The sequence below is a fragment of the Diceros bicornis genome, chromosome 2, assembly GCF_020826845.1.
Source record: "Diceros bicornis minor isolate mBicDic1 chromosome 2, mDicBic1.mat.cur, whole genome shotgun sequence".
Classification (NCBI taxonomy): Eukaryota; Metazoa; Chordata; class Mammalia; order Perissodactyla; family Rhinocerotidae; genus Diceros; species Diceros bicornis.
This window is the reverse complement of record NC_080741.1, coordinates 69,304,457-69,320,363: the sequence shown is the minus strand read 5'-3', so window position 1 is coordinate 69,320,363 and position 15,907 is coordinate 69,304,457. Positions and strand designations below refer to the sequence as shown.

Here is a 15,907-nt window from a genome sequence, read left to right as displayed (position 1 = left end):
ACTTGTAGCTTTTTCATCTCTCTCTCACTTTCCCTCCCTTCTCTCTTCTCCTTTTAACTTTCTGGTTGTCTGTTGTTAGTTGAAGTCCCCTAAGTTGCTAATATTATTAATCTGGAGTGAGGAGGACAAGCTGGGGAGAAAGATGGAGAGAGAATGATTGTGAGTAGAGAGAGTGTGCGTGTGAGCAAGACTGGGCGTGAGCGCACATGCAAGCACGTTTCCCAAAGTTAAAATGTGTGTGGATTTATTCCTCAGTTTTCATTGTCTTCTTTTCTCTCCATCACTGAGAGCAGTTGAGAGTTCACTGCGTACATTTTAAATACACACTCACACACATATACATATGCAAACACATATTCAGATATATATAATGTGTCCATATATATTTTTGGACACATATATAATGTGTCCATATATTTTTTATATATATATATATATATATATATATATAAAATATCTTGTATTTGGAAATCCATTGGGCCACGTTGAATGTATTTTGTGACGAGAGAAAATAAACTTCTGCAAATTTTCCTGTGGCTTGCAGTTGTGAGGGACAGCGGGCACTTTTAATGTGGATTCCACTTCCCTATGTAACTTGTTGATGAACCACCATATTTTAACATTAATTCCATTCTCGGTATAATTAATAGGAAATTAGTTTCTAAAAGTAAAAATTGGGTCAGAAATGGAGATTATTAAAATGTATGGTTGCAAAAGCCTGACCCTGCAAACCCCATTTATGCAACCGAGTTCCTGAATGCTTTTGAGTGCTTGATGACTCACTGTGGCTTCTTCCTCTGGCTGGTTTAGTGTAGGCAAGAGGTTAGCCGACTAGGGGAAATTAAAACAATGTTGTACATTATATTGTTACCAGCCATCGAAAAGCCTATTTTGTATGCAAGACAGCAATGCCGAGATATATGGAGAGCCCTAGGCTAAGTACAGAAGATAATTACATTTGGAATTTTACTGAGTTAAGTCATTTACAGCTTCAAATAGTTGCAGAGAAAAATCAGCCAAAACACACTTAAACTTTTTGTTGTGACTTTTCAGGATAGAAAGGATTTTTTTTAATTAGTTATCATCTTATATGACAAATTACTTTTTTTTTTAGTAAGATTGTCCCGAAAGTTATTTTCTTTAGCTAGTTAATATTTTCCTGTTCAGGCTGCAGATAGGAACTTCTCAGAACAAAAGGGCGTATCATAAAATCTCCAAATTTTTATATGTCTTTGGAAACATCTTTAAAGTTAGCATACTTATTGGGAAGGAAAAAAGTAGTGTATTTTTCTCACCCTCAAAGTTCACTTATGACTGAAGTGTAGTAAGCCCTTGAAAAATTGAATTCAACAGAACAAACTATATGGTTATTGCTACCTGAATTGGTGTGTACTGGTGGTGGCATTTATAAAGTGATACAAGTTCCTGCATTTATTTATTTAATCAGTAAAATTAAACTCTTAATGATCATCTAGAATAAATTGTTTACCAGAGTTGTCTTGGTTCTCCCAGGTAGGCATTCTAGACTGCAGATTTGAGTGTGAGGCCATTGTTAATTACTCAGGAACTGATTATTTATTTTATTCATTATTCCTCACTCTCCACAAAGAGAGGGCAGGAGAAGGAAAGGAGTTAGATCATCAATAAGTCAACATTAATGTTGGCAGCTTTAATGTTCTTTGGTGGATGTGGCCTGCCCGTGTATTACAAACCAGCATGAAGATTCTTTGATTATTTGTGAGTTTCATTTATTCATAGACTTCCCTTTATCCTTCAGCCCCAAATCAAACTGAAGGCGGGTTTTTCAACTTGTGATAGGAATCAAAGAAGATCATCTGGCCAGAGTTACTATGTGGTAGTTACCTGTCATGTTCCTAATAATATATTTGCTTGAGAGTTTGCTTTAGTGGAAGAAGGGACAGGCTAATTTTGAAGGGTTCACTTTCTTCAAAGCTTGAGAGAGTTGTTAGAGTGATGACATAGTGTTTGTCAAGAGCAGGAGTTGACAAACTGCAGACCATGCACCAAATCCCTTGAGCTAAGAAAGGTTTTTACATTTTGAATAGTTGGAGGGAAAAATCAAAAGAAGGATAAATTATATGAAATTCAGGTTTCGGTGTCCACACATAAGGTCCTATTGGAGCACGGCCACGCCCATTCATGTACACATTATCTATGGCTGCTTTTGCACTACAAGAGAAAAGTTGAGTAATTGCAACAGAGTCCCTGTGCCCTGCAAAGTTGAAAATATTTACAGTTTGGCTGGCCCTTGCAGAAGAAGTTTGCCAAGCAATCCCTGGTCGAGATCAGAAAAAGCAATTTGCATCATATTATTAGCAACTTGTTTCCTTAGATTCCTGGCTACCTAGAGGTCTGCTCGCCCTGTTCCTTCTTTGCTTTGGTGTACAAAACTAGTCTTGTCACCACATTGGTCAGGTGTCCCCAACAGCAGCTTCACATGACAAGTACCTGCTGATCTTGGCGGTCATGGAAAGCTGGCTGAGGGATATTCATTCATTCATCTGTTTGTGTCCTCATTCATGTAGCAAACATTACTCAGAGCCTATAACATAGTGGGAACCTTGCTGGAGCCACTAAGGAGTACAACAGTGAGTGAAACAGATAGGGCTGCCCTCTTGGTTCTCACATTCTAGGGTAAAAATAGACTCTAAATAAATAATTTTCCAATGGCACTGTCCATTCCTTGGGTAGTGCTAGCTGACAATCATGACCAGAAACCTGTTGAAGAAAGAGTTTCAATGCTAGATAGGGGCCAAACTAAAACAGGTTTTATCCATTAGTTATTATTCAGTCAGATGAAATACACAAGAAGATGTCAACAGTTTTAGTATTTAAAGAACCATTGCCCTGAGACAGAGTTAAGAGACGCCCTTATCAAGGATTAGATGTGAGAGTCTTGGGTGCATTTGGGAGCGTTTGTGGCAAGGTACAATTATACTCAGAGGTAGATTCATTCTAAGCTTCTGTTTCTCTGACGTTCAGCATTTCCATGTTTGTGCTGTCACATTTGCCATTTCATGCACCCATGTCTGTAAATATACTTTTTAATTGACTTAACTAACAGTCATTGTGCCCACAGAACCTGAGGTATTGGGGAAATCAGGTCCATGCAGCAGCAAGAATACTTTGAGGAGGTGTTCTTGTGCTTCAATGGGATGTCTGTCTTGTTTCCCATTGGCATCGCTCCCCATTCTCTCAACAACAGACTGGCATATCACCTCGTCTGGAGGGGATGCCTTGTGCATGACCAACCCAAGAGCTACTTCTGTTTCCCTTAAAGGAGGCATTTCCCAGTCCAGGAAATACCTGACCCTCCAAGTATCTCAAAGTATGTTACGAAACCACCATTTATTAACTTGAACTTGAAAAACATTGGCACCTCTTAGCAGTACAGGAAAGAGCAATCAAAGATTGAACAATTCCCAAAGGGTGCTCACTGTATGAGTAGGAGGAGAAATCTCCCTCTACCACTCGTAAGGCCCCTCTCTCCAGAGCAGGACTTAGGCCCCTGGTGTTTGCATCTGGGAGAGAGGTCACACGTGTGCCCCCACTGTAAAAACAAACCCAATAAGCTCAAATTGGATCTTATAGTATAGATCAACGGAGGTTCATTACGTCTACCCGAGAGAATCATTGTAAGAGGATTCCACAGGAGAATTTGGGAAGGCAGAATCAGCCAACACTAGACGTGACCAGAGCTGGTGAAGGCCACCTGAATGCTGACCCATCTACCTTTCTGGCCCCCTGAATCTAAACCCCAGAAACCTTAACTCTGACCCAAAACAGAAGGCCCTGTGTCTCTTACCCAAAAGTCAAACCTCCCTGAAGAATTGGATGCAATTTTTTTTTTCTTTTTAATCACCATTGTTAGCCTTAGGAGATAGTGGCTAGAGATGTTTCCCTTCATGGTGCTATCTGTACAATACTACATTTGAATTTAAGATTCTAATGGTGAGAGTTCAGGCAACCAGGCAGAAATCAAGATGATGGGTTATGGGATCTGACTTGGACCTATGTAATCAGCTCCATGCCTGAGACGCATCTGTATTGGTTTTATTTTTGTTGGAAGAGATCAAGATATATAACGCATGTCTTCTTGGTGGTGGATGGCTTATGTAAAGCTTGTTACTAGAGAAAGGTTGGTTAATTCAGTTCTCACGTTACACCCTGTTACTGGTCTTACCGAGAGGAAATAGGGGTCAAGAGGACATCTTAGTGGGCATTCTGAGCCTTTTTGACTATTTCTAACTGCATTTCATTGTTATAAAGACAGTTGTCATTTTTTGACATCTTATCACTGGGCTAGATGGGGATTAACCCCAACTATTACCTGGAATGCCAACATTATAAACCGGGAGAAGTTGTGTGAGCTCCTTACACTGCACACATAGGCCGCTAACATCAAGACAGATGGACACCATAGAAATTATTTTGGTCAAGGACATGGCTTTTTGAGGTCAGGGAATGTATTTTAAGATTTCATCTGTTAGATGTTCTTTTTTGACAGATTCTTCAAGATGATATGCAGTCAAGGAAATGAGTTAGAACTGGAAGGGAAAAAAATTTCCCACAATCACTATGTATGGTCTTATATAGGTCATAAAATAGATAGCCCCCTCCCCCACAAGACAAAGGGGCAGAAACAAAGGAACTGGAAATATGGTGAGAAGTAAGGGTTGCCCACCCCAAATGCCATGGCCAGGCTTGTAAGGAAGCACTTGAAGCTTCCTGGATAGTTGAACATCTACTGTCTACCAGATATGGGCCAAGGACTTAAATTCATATTAGTCCAGTTACCTGGGTTCACTCAGGTGGGAAATTCTTGTGAGCTCTTGTAACAATTAAGCTGTGGATGAGATGTCACAACAGGTGTCACAGTGGCTGGATCAGAATTCCATTTTGGAAGAAGGGAAAACCATCCAGTTTAACAGACAACAAGGAAGAAGTCTTCTGACAAAATGTAACTCTCTTAGAAAGCTGAGACGTTCATGGTATAGATGCATTTTTCTGGCCACATAGATTGGTTTTAATCTGTTCTACTGCCATGTGGCCTTGGTCAGTTGTCGGCACATCCTATCCGGTGTATGAAGATGGATTTTGAATGCAAGAAGAAAGAAGCCTTGGAGACCCAGGTTTTCATCATGTCCACAGCTCAGCATGTGTGAGAGGATAGGGCTCAGGACAGGCTTCCTACAGCCCCTTGGCCTGTGGACCCTTGAAAATGAATATTGAAAGCAGCCAAGGGGAAAAGGAGCCAACCAAACTGATGGGGTTGATCTGCCTGGCCCAAGCAGGGGGTGGGGGTGGAGGGGTGTGTACCTTTTATTCTTTCGTAATTTGATTCCATTCAGTCACTATTTATCAAGCACCTATTGTATTCAGAGCACTGGATACAGATAAGTAAGGCGACCTCTTCCTTCCTGTAACGTGCAGCCTAGTAGGGAGGATGAAACTAGCACGTCTTTAACTGCACACCAGGCAGAGTTTATAAGAGGCATGGGCAGCCTTGTGGAGGTGACAAGGGAAAGGGTGATTGGCAAGGACATTCCAGGCCAAGGGAGCCACTTACGGATTTGCCTGGATTGTAGGGTGAGGGAGAAGGATAGTGGAGGAATATATTGTTCTTTTTTAACTGTTCAGCAGGAAGTAGGGCGACCAACCATCACAGTTTGTTCACCTGGCAGTGAGATTCCTGGGTCTTGGGATTTTCAGTTTCAAAATTGGTAAAATCCTGGGCAAACTGGGATGTGTTATTCACCCTGACGATAGTTTGAATCCAGTGGCTGTGGAAGAGATCTATTGAATGTCCCATGTTCTGCTTGTAATTATTTCATAAAGGAGTTTAGAAACCATTTGAAAGGATATTTCTTTCCTTTCAGTGCCAAGGCACTGTCCTGGGTGCTTCATACCCTCAATTTCATTGAACCCTCACAGTACCTCTGTGAGTAGATTCTACCCTGTTCCTCGATCCTAAGAGTTATTTTTTTTAAGGAAAAATATAACATCTGGAAATCAGTAAATATCTTACATTTAATGAGTGTGTACCTTAGGTAGTCTACCATTACTTCTACCATTTCTTCTCGTTCTTTGAAAAGGTGTTGCTAAATCAATGATCTTAACCATCATTGACCTCTTAGAGTCAAAGAAATAATTTTCCGTGACCCTCCCCTTTCCAGATGAGGAAACTGAGATCTAGAAGGTCTAATTAACTTGTTCAAAGCCAGTGGCAAATAATGGACCATGCCCAGGCATCTCACCCAGCCTTTGTAGCCATGCTCCTTTTATTGCACAACACTGCCTTACGGTTTTCACCTAGGGGTCCTCGTGGCCCAGTGGAATTCTGCACATACACCCAGGCGTTGCAGATCGCTGCTTTTACAACTTGGCTGGTGAGGCCATGTCCTTCTCTGCCTCTTGGAGTTCTCTCCTGAGCAGTTCATGGCTGCAGCTCAGTGACGCTGGGATCACTCCTGAGTTACCTAAATCACCTACACCAGGGACTGTAATCTCTAAGAAAGTGTCCGCAGGGAGAAAAGTGCACAAGTTTCAATAGCAGAGGGAAACATTAAGCCTAACACAAATCAATTACTGTAGGGCTTTACACATGATTACTCTACCATTAGCAGTGCTATTTGTAATCATACCAGCTTCCTGGACTTGCGCAAATATATTATCTGTAACGTATCCCTCTTTGGACCTTTCTAACCCCATTCAAGGCAGTACTCAGGACAGTTCCTCACAGCAGTGTCCTCACAGAGCCTCATGACTCTCTGAATAAGCTCTGAGCATGCTGGGAACAGAGGTCTGACTAGCATCAGAGCTTCATATTGCCACTGCTTTGTGACTCGAGCCAAGAAAAAGGAGAGAGAGTTGCTGGGTTTCTCACTTCCATGTCCCCCTTTGAAAATCAAGACACTTATTTTTCATAATTTAAAATCCTGCTTAACTTTGGAAGCATTAGAATTCCTAGACTATGACTGAGTATTAGTGTGCGTCTGCTTTAAATGTCAAGAGAGTCTTTAATAATAACATGTAAGGAATGTTAAGATGGTGACAGAATACAATAAAAGTAGAGAAATTCTTTCATTGGGGTGAAATGAGCCATAGGTTGCCTACCACCTGAGAGCTGGAGTTGGTGTTAAAGAAATCCGTTTACAGCTTTTCACTGGTGCCCGGTTTCGAAGGCATGTGAATGACCATAGTTTGATAAGGTGGGTTGAAGATAACTATTTGGTAAATACTCAGTTTGGTAGAAGAATTTCAATTCTACTCCCTCCAGTCACTGCTTTTTTCTGTTTTTTCCTCTTGTTTTTCTTCTTTTGATCATATGTCCTTTAGAGACCTGGGTAACTTGATACTCTCTGCCTCAGTCAGTTCTGTTTGGACCATCATTGTATACAGAACCACTGAGCAAACCTGGACAGCCGCTGTTTAAGGCATACTCAGTCCATGGAAGAGAGTAGTGGCTCCCAGACCCGCCTCATGAAACTTGGACGCCTGGGGTCCTTATTAAAACCACCTTCTCTGGGTCCCTCCCTTGGAGTGTTGGGCTTGTTAGTGAGTTTAGGTAACACCCCACTCAGTTAAATTGGGGATCATCATTGTATGGGAATAATTCAGACTTGCCTACTCATAAATTGGGTGCCTGCTAAAACTCCATATCCCGCCCCTCCCATGGCGGTCCTGTTGCAGTAGTTCAGTATGGCGGGCTGGGCAAGAGGCAAAGATCTGTTTTGTTTTGTTTTTTTTAAATTTTTATTTATTTATTTTCTTCCCCCAAAGCCCCAGTAGATAGTTGTATGTCACAGCTGCACATCCTTCTAGTTGCTGTATGTGGGACGCGGCCTCAGCATGGCCGGAGAAGCGGTGCGTTGGTGCGCGCCTGGGATCTGAACCCGGGCCGCCAGCAGCAGAGCACGTGCACTTAACCGCTAAGCCACAGGGCTGGCCCATGATCTGTGTTTGTAATGTGTCCCAGGTGATTCTTATGATCACATCAGTGTGGGAAAGTCAGACCAAGCATCATATAACTGAGATTCTAATCTTATTTCTGCCCCTTCCCAGCTCCATGACCTCGGGTAAGTTCATCTTTCGAGCCTCGTTTTCCCCAACCATAAAATACGAGAATAGGACTCGAGGACCTGAAAAAGCCACAACTGTCTTTGCTTCTGTGAAATCAAATGAGTGACTTGGCCCCTTCCTTTCATCTGTCTTCAATAATTCTAGCATTTTTACACATTGAAAATCCTTCATTTATTTCCAAAGAATTTTGTTTCTCACAAGTGAGAAACGCCAAATTGGGCTTAAAATGATTAGTCCTCCTGACAACGTATAAAATGATTATGTTCAATGAACCCAAAACCATGTTCCCTTTTCTCTGCTAAAAGAATGAATTTAATCTCCTCAGTTTTTATCTTTGAACATGTTGAATGGAGCTCTTGGCCTTCGGCAGTTATCAGTGACTTGGGAGTAATACACATGTTCCGGTTTTTCATAGTGTGGACTCTCTAAAACCTAATTTGAGGCCAAGGCTAATAGAAGAGGGGATGACCTATATTAGCCAAGGGGAGAAAAAGCATTTGCCTAGGCTGAGGGAAAGATACAGTGAGAACCAAGGAAATAAACCCATAAGAAATGGGCTTCATCTTTCCTATACTTTCTGTTCCCTTCTTTGAAACATCAAAATTGTCTCTGCAGTTAGCCCAACTGCAAACTCCATCGAACCCCTGTTATGTTGATCCAGATTCCAAACATACACTCAGCCGTAGGAGTCTAGGTAGACCGGACTGATATAACTTTCCTTAAAAAAAAAAAAAAAAAGATATGTTTTGAGCATTCACGAAGCACTAGGCTTTTATGCTAAGCTTGTTATGTGCAAGAACTTATCTAATCCTCAAAACAACTCTTCAACGTTCAGAATTATTCCATATTTAGAAGGAGAAACTAAATACCTAAAAAGGTTACATAATGTGCTCGGAGTCGCAGAGCCAGAGTTTGAATCCAGCAGAGTCTGATTGTAGTACCCACGTTCCTCATCCATTTCACTCCACTCTCATTCTACAGAATTGGTGAACAACCTTGCTAATTTGAACAAACATGGCACAAGCAGCTCCCCTTAATGTGTGGCCCATTGCCATTCCTTTTATGCCAGATACTCCTGTACCCAGCAGGAAAGCCTTTAGAGAGTAATTCTCTTTTGATATCACAACATAAAAAATTTTTTTTTTAATTTGCCAACCAAATTTTTAGTTGACCTTTGAACTGAATTTGACATCCTCCTTTTCTTTGCTTCTCTTGAGATTCAGTTTATGAGAGAATGCTGGAATATACTAACTAATTTTAAATGTTTATATTCTCATAATAATAAAAGGATGCCATGAAAATTGATAAGGATGGTGAGCTCATGGAATGATGGCATAAAAAAGGATAAAGAATTTGAAAGCTTTTTGAAGGCCCAGTGAGTATTATAAATGCAAGACAGCCACTGTAGAAAGAGGATGTGGTTTCAATAGGTGTGAATGTGTAGCCTTTTTGCCTAAAAAAGCAAAAAGTGAATTTGGCAGGTTTTTTCTGGTTTTTTATTTTATTTTATTTTATTTTTTTTCCCCCAAAGCCCCAGTAGATAGTTGTATGTCATAGCTGCACATTCTTCTAGTTGCTGTATGTGGGATGCGGCCTCAGCATGGCCAGACAAGCGGTGCGTCGGTGCGCGCCTGGGATCCGAACCCCGGGCTGCCAGCAGCGGAGCGCGTGCACCCAACCGCTAAGCCACAGGGCCTGCCCCAGGTTTTTTCTTTGTTAAAACAGTATGTGTTAGAGTTAAAGCTATAATAGATGACAAAAATCCAAAACCCATCCAAGAATGTATTACATGCTAGTTTGCACTAATCAAACAAAAACAAAAACTTGGATTTTTGCCTTTTTCTGTAACCTTGCCCGTCTTTTATAGTACAGCAGAAGTAGGATGGTAGTCTTGAGGTTGAGGCAAAATAAGGAACCTGGTAATTCTCAAAATGGACGATGAATTCTAAGTAATATTCTCATGGAAAAATAAGAAATGTTCCCTATGGCAGTGACCCCCAGAGTTATGGGTGTGGCTGTGTATACAAACTCTAGGTGTGTGTTTGCAATGTGGTGTTACCACCTCTGACCAGTGAAAGGTCAGCCAGGTGGACATTTGGAGGGAATACAGAGGTGATGATTCCTTGTGATGCTTGGAATTTGGTTTTCCTTCAATTTGGTCTTTGTAATTGCTGCATCAACCACGTTTACCTCCAAACGAAGTCACAATTAATATTCATCAGACTCTTCCGTAAATATCACCTCTCACCCTTTAATTTGTAATGTTCAGTATGGCAGACTACTTCTTGTTTTTAAAAAGGGGGATAATATATGCCTTAATTCCTTCTGCCCCATGATAATTTTAAAACAAAACATTTTTTAAAAATCTGATAATATTTTAGTTTTAACATCTAAAAACTTAGAACATTTACATAAAAGAACAAATAACTGTAGAAAAATGCCATTGCTAACATTTTAATTGTTCTAACTGAGCCCCTTTGGAAAACTAAATTCCTTTAGCATTATGTGTTCAGAGCATCTTTTAGTTTGGCTGTTCAATAACTTACTAAAGAACGGAGGGTGAAGAACATAAAGTTGATCCTAATATGGTATCATTTTCATTTCCTGTTTGTTGAAAGATAAATGCTAACATTGTCAGACATTTTTTTTCTTCTTAATTTTTTCCTCCCTGAACCACAAGGGAATAAAAAGAAAAGAAATCAAATGTGATATGGCTTGAGACTGAGTCATTCAGTTAGGATAAACCGAAAGCTTTTTCCCTCTGGCTTTTGTACCCTTTCCTTTTCCTTTGCCTTCCCCCAATTCCTGAAATACCTTTATTTAAAAAATATGTCTTATTTGATTTTTATTTCGGAATAATTTTAGACTCAAAAAAAATTATTGATATTTAAAAGACTTAAGGTTAATTATGTGACATAGAAGGAACAAGTCCCTCCCATATTCTAAGGCATTGTTTTGGAGAAATGGTCTATAAAAGTACTAAACTAAGACTTTTTTTTCCCTTTCTCTCTCTCATATTAATCTCTTCTGCATTTTCCCAAAATTTCACAGCTGTTCTCTTAACTATACCTTTATCTTTTGGCGATACATTTCCCACTTCTTTTACAGAGGTAATTATATGTCCCCTAAGCCCAGCTGTCTTGAACTAGGGAAAATATCATCATGTGAAAACAGGTCAAGGCAAGCATAAAGAATGTAGCATCCAATAAGTAGTATTTGGAATGCCTACTATGTACATCCGATTAGAAACTCCGGTGACTTCAAAATTTTTTTAGTAGAATGGAGAGACTGAAATTTTTGTCAAGATGAGACTAGCACGTAGTAGGTACTCACATATTTAAACACGAATGAGTAAGCTTATTCTGTGTTCATTTGAAAATGGGAACCGGTCAACCCTTGTAGCCTTGTGCCTGCCCTGTTAATATTACTTGCCAGCACTGTCTTAATCTATGCCTACCTGTTAAGAAAGACAAAGTTAATTTTGCATGAATGTACCCATCTGTCTAGGAGTTTTTCCCAACTATGACAGATGAATTTATGAGTTTTAGCTACCTAGCTCCTTTTCCTTTGGCTCCCTCATGAATAAGGTTGGTTAATAGGCATGATTCACATTTTCATCTTTTAGCTGTCTGTGTTACACGGGACTCTGTGGTGCCAGCAGGTCTAGAACTTTCCAGTTCAAGGCTAGTGCATCTTGGGTTGAGAAATCTCGTACTGACACCTCCAGTTACTTGGAGTTTGGCAGTGGTCATATAGATTTCAAAACGATTAAGCAATGAGAAAGATGTCATGTGCAGTGGTACCAATAGTTTAACTTGGCATGTGTATCATTTTGTATGTTAAAATGGTCATGCATCTGTATTCAAAGAAATAACAAAGCATTTTCTCCTTCCTAGCTTGCAAAGGACAAAGAGCGCCTGCAAGCCATGATGACCCATCTGCACGTGAAGTCTACAGAACCCAAAGCTGCCCCTCAGCCCGTAAGTACTGAGCTACACACCAAGGGGAAAAACCCTACAGCATTTCTTCTCTGCTTCCCCACCCCAAGCATAGGAAAGAGGACCGCCTACTCTGGCAGCTTTGAGTATCGAAGGCCTGAAGTTCAGTCGCCTGTTTCTAGTTACCTGTTGTAAAGAGGGCACTGTGCTAGGCATTTAGGGAGATACAGAATGATTTGGACATGGTCCTTGGCCACGAGGCCTGACCAACCAGCTCTTCTTTGGGATAGATGATTGGTGCTACACCAAGGTGCTAAAATATATTCTGAGCACTCACGGGGAGCGGTTAAATAAAAGCCTTCCCGAATGGTGGGAATGCAGAGAGAAGACAGCCAGGCCATGAAGGCAAAAGAAGAAGGCATATCAGCCTAGGTCAGCCGAGAGGCAGTGGGTATGAGAAAAGGAATGAGGGGTAGTCCAGTCTAACTGTGACAGACAGGAAACACTGCCCGAATAGTTAGGGGCTAAATTATGGAGAGCTTGTAGTGGTTACTAAAGAGTTTGAAATGAAAACTACTCATTCACAGTTAGGAAACCCAACATGGTATGTTGAAATTACGTTTAAAACTTTGAGGAATCCCCTATTTCTTGCCTTGTTCCCTTTTACCCGACCTTGAAGAGTGTCATCCAAGCGCAGACAGTTAATATCAAAGCAGAAGGATGGTAGCTAAACCCCAAATCCTGTCTTGGGCCTCATTCCTTGTTATAAATTGATCTCTTTAACAGTTGTATTTCTTATATACTTATATTTCTAAAAATCTCCTAGTAGCTTCAACTGATTATTTAAAATGGAGAGAGTGCTTTGCTTCCTGATTTTTAAGATTTGTAAAATTTAAAGGTACACTGCCTTTATTTGATTTTGCTTGGAGTCACTGTGTGAAAATTAATTGAGCGTTGACAATCTATAGTTAGTACCAGCAATTTTAATCAATATGCAATGATGCAGCGTAATGGCAAAGTATTGGTTTATCTGTTTTGACTGATTTTTTTCTATAAATAAAGCAAACATACACCCGTATATGTATGATTTATGGTGATAGAAATAAAACGGAGTCAGACTATTAACCCAGCAAATATGGTAGCCTGCCAAGATGCAGTTGGCAGACAAAATTAATGTCTGAAACAGAACACATTACCGAGATATAGGACATAAAATCATTAAACACTTTGCACATCCATTTTTACTAGGAAAGAGTCCTTAGTTTCCATGTATTTTGCAATAAATGGCCGTAGGACTGAATGTGTAGGCTACCAAAAAGAAAAGGGGAAGAAAAAAAAAGGTCATTCAGTATTGTGGAATCAGTAGTCAGCTGTGCTATTCCTGCTGTTCCTAGCAACTCCTCCTCTTATGGAGGATCCTGGGAATAATATGAACCCAGCTAAGCAAATTGGTGAGACCCTGAAATGATTCACCTGAGTTCTCCAGTGGGCATAGCTGATTGCTAAGGGAACTGATGGCCTTCTAACTCTCTGAAAGTCTTCATATGGCTTTTGTTTGTAGGGAAATGGTTTTTCCCAGGAGGAAGGGTTTGCGTCTTGAAACCTAGCAACAAAGGAGAGAGCGATTATCTCCTACTTCCCCCATGGATTAAAAACAATGGTAGAATAATGTTTGGACTCAGCACTCTAGGAATGGACTCCTTTTGGATCATGGGACTCCTTGGGAGGAGGAGGAGGGATAAAACTGGAGAGAGAATTGCAAAACCCCGTGGGGCGCTCAGTAATTGGTGGGCTGGGTATTGGCAGGGAGCGCCATATATGTAAGCCTACATGGGCCGCAAAAGGACCGTTGGGAATCTCCATGAGGACTGGTGTTAAGCGGCCAGTAAACTGGGAAAAGTGGTCGTGGGGGAAATGCACAGGGAAGGAAGGTTTGTCTTGATTAGTATTAAAAAAAAAAATGTTTTACATTCTAGAAAATTACAACTTTGAAGGGGACCTCCTACTAAATTTATTTTTAACTGCCCTATTGAAAACTCTCTACCACTAGTCAACATTATCTCTTAGTAGCTCAGCACAGTATTTCTTTATTAAAAGAAATAGGCACGAATATTTTTGACTGAAAAATTAATAGCTTTTGAATTCATACACAGCAGGTTTTCTTTTGCAAAGAAGTCCAATATCGCTGCACAGCACTTCTATAACCATTTATTTAGAGTCCAAGTCAAACCTTTGACAGCTTGAGCAGCGCTACAAGCCAATATAAAGAACTCCAAGATGTAAACCAACAATAGGCCGTCTGTGTGAGGTTTGCCATTGTCAAATACATAGATTGTTTGGATTAGTTTATGTAAATGTACTGTTGTATTACCCTTTGTAAAAAAAAAAAAAAGATCACATTTGTGTATGAAAAGTGGTTCCCTTCACAGGCAGCATTATAAATTCCTTATCCTTTAACTTACATGTAAGAAGTAAAAATTGGTGCCTGACAAGCAGATATTGTGTGACATTCTGTTGCCGGAGTGAACCTGCCTTCTTTTCATTTATTGGAAAATAGAAAATTTTATTATAGATACCATCTTATAAATCAGGAATTATTAAAATATGTATAGGTGAGGCATTGGGAAATTAATTATAAAAGGTAGACGTGTAGTGTTTTGCATAAATTTTTACTTCCTTGCCAAAAAAAAAAAGGCATACACACGTATAGCAAACCCTTGATTCTTTCAACTTTAGGGATACAGAGCTATCTGGTGATCAATTCTAACATACAAAATATTCCCTTTTGCCTGTAATTAATTTATTCTACCTTTAATAATAGAAGGCACGGAGTATGTTCCAATGTGTATGCTTCTAGAATCTTTGATTAGAAATAAGCAGCCAACAGGATTCAAATCTAACCATAGATGGGGACTTTCATGTTACAGCCTTGCCAGTAAGTTTATGAAGTTTTTTCTTTTTTCCATTTCTGTTTGAAAGGAACTTCTTGTTTATTTAAAAATTCCTAGTCACTAAGTGATAGAATGCTTTGCTGTAAACGTTGCTTTTCCCTAAATGCCATTTGGGTGGTAAGTGTCATCTGTTGTATCCAATCATCCAATTAGTCCCCATTTCATTGCATCAAAGAAACTGCCAAAACCTCTTTGGATTGTTCTTACATCAGCTCATAGTCGTGTTTTCTGGATCCTAGTGTGGAACTCATCTTCAGATTTGGATAGTTAGAGGATGTGCTCATCTCCGGACAGTCACAAGTTTGTAGAAGTGGATATGAGCTTGACCCACACTGAGAAATGTATAGGTGAACTGGAATGTGAGTTCACAGTCCTCCTATTCCTCAGACGCCTTCAGTAGCATCTCTGCCTGCTTGCTATAAAATCTTTAAATCAAAAAATCTTTTTCATTGCAGAATTATACTCAGGACTCTAACTGCAGGTTGTTTTTGGAAAGAGAATTCCTGCGTTTAAAATCAAACTATTGCATCAGCAAATACTTATTGAACATGCTACATAAAAACATAGACTAGTAAAAGCAGACAGACCCATCCCTTCCATTGAGGTGTTTAGAGTCTTCTGGGATAAACTGACAAATAAATACACACACACACACTCTCACACACTTCCACTGCATAAATTGTGCTGTGTGTGAGTAGAAGAACTGACCTGTCACGGTGGGGTCGAGGAGGACATCTGGGAGAAGTGACATCCAAGATGAAACCTAAAAGATGAATAGGAAAAAATGGGAAGAATTCAGCTTCATGAGTCTTTCCTTGCGTTAAGAGTAGATGCCTGTGTCTGTGTGTCTCTGAGGAAGGGAGCTGGGAGACAAAGGTATGCCCCGAGGATCAGTGTGGAGGAAGATAAGGAATT

General features: G+C 40.1%; 1 protein-coding gene across 20 annotated transcripts in view; it reads left to right on the top strand.

Annotated features, from left to right (window-relative positions):
* Nucleotides 1–15,907, top strand: part of FOXP1 (forkhead box P1) — a 575,925-nt gene that overhangs the window by 532,449 nt on the left and 27,569 nt on the right. For all 20 annotated transcript variants that reach the window (XM_058562979.1, XM_058562935.1, XM_058562954.1 and 17 more), the window contains one exon: nucleotides 12,000–12,083. In XM_058562979.1, the coding sequence (XP_058418962.1) occupies nucleotides 12,000–12,083 (84 nt within the window). The remainder of the gene's footprint in view (nucleotides 1–11,999; nucleotides 12,084–15,907) is intronic.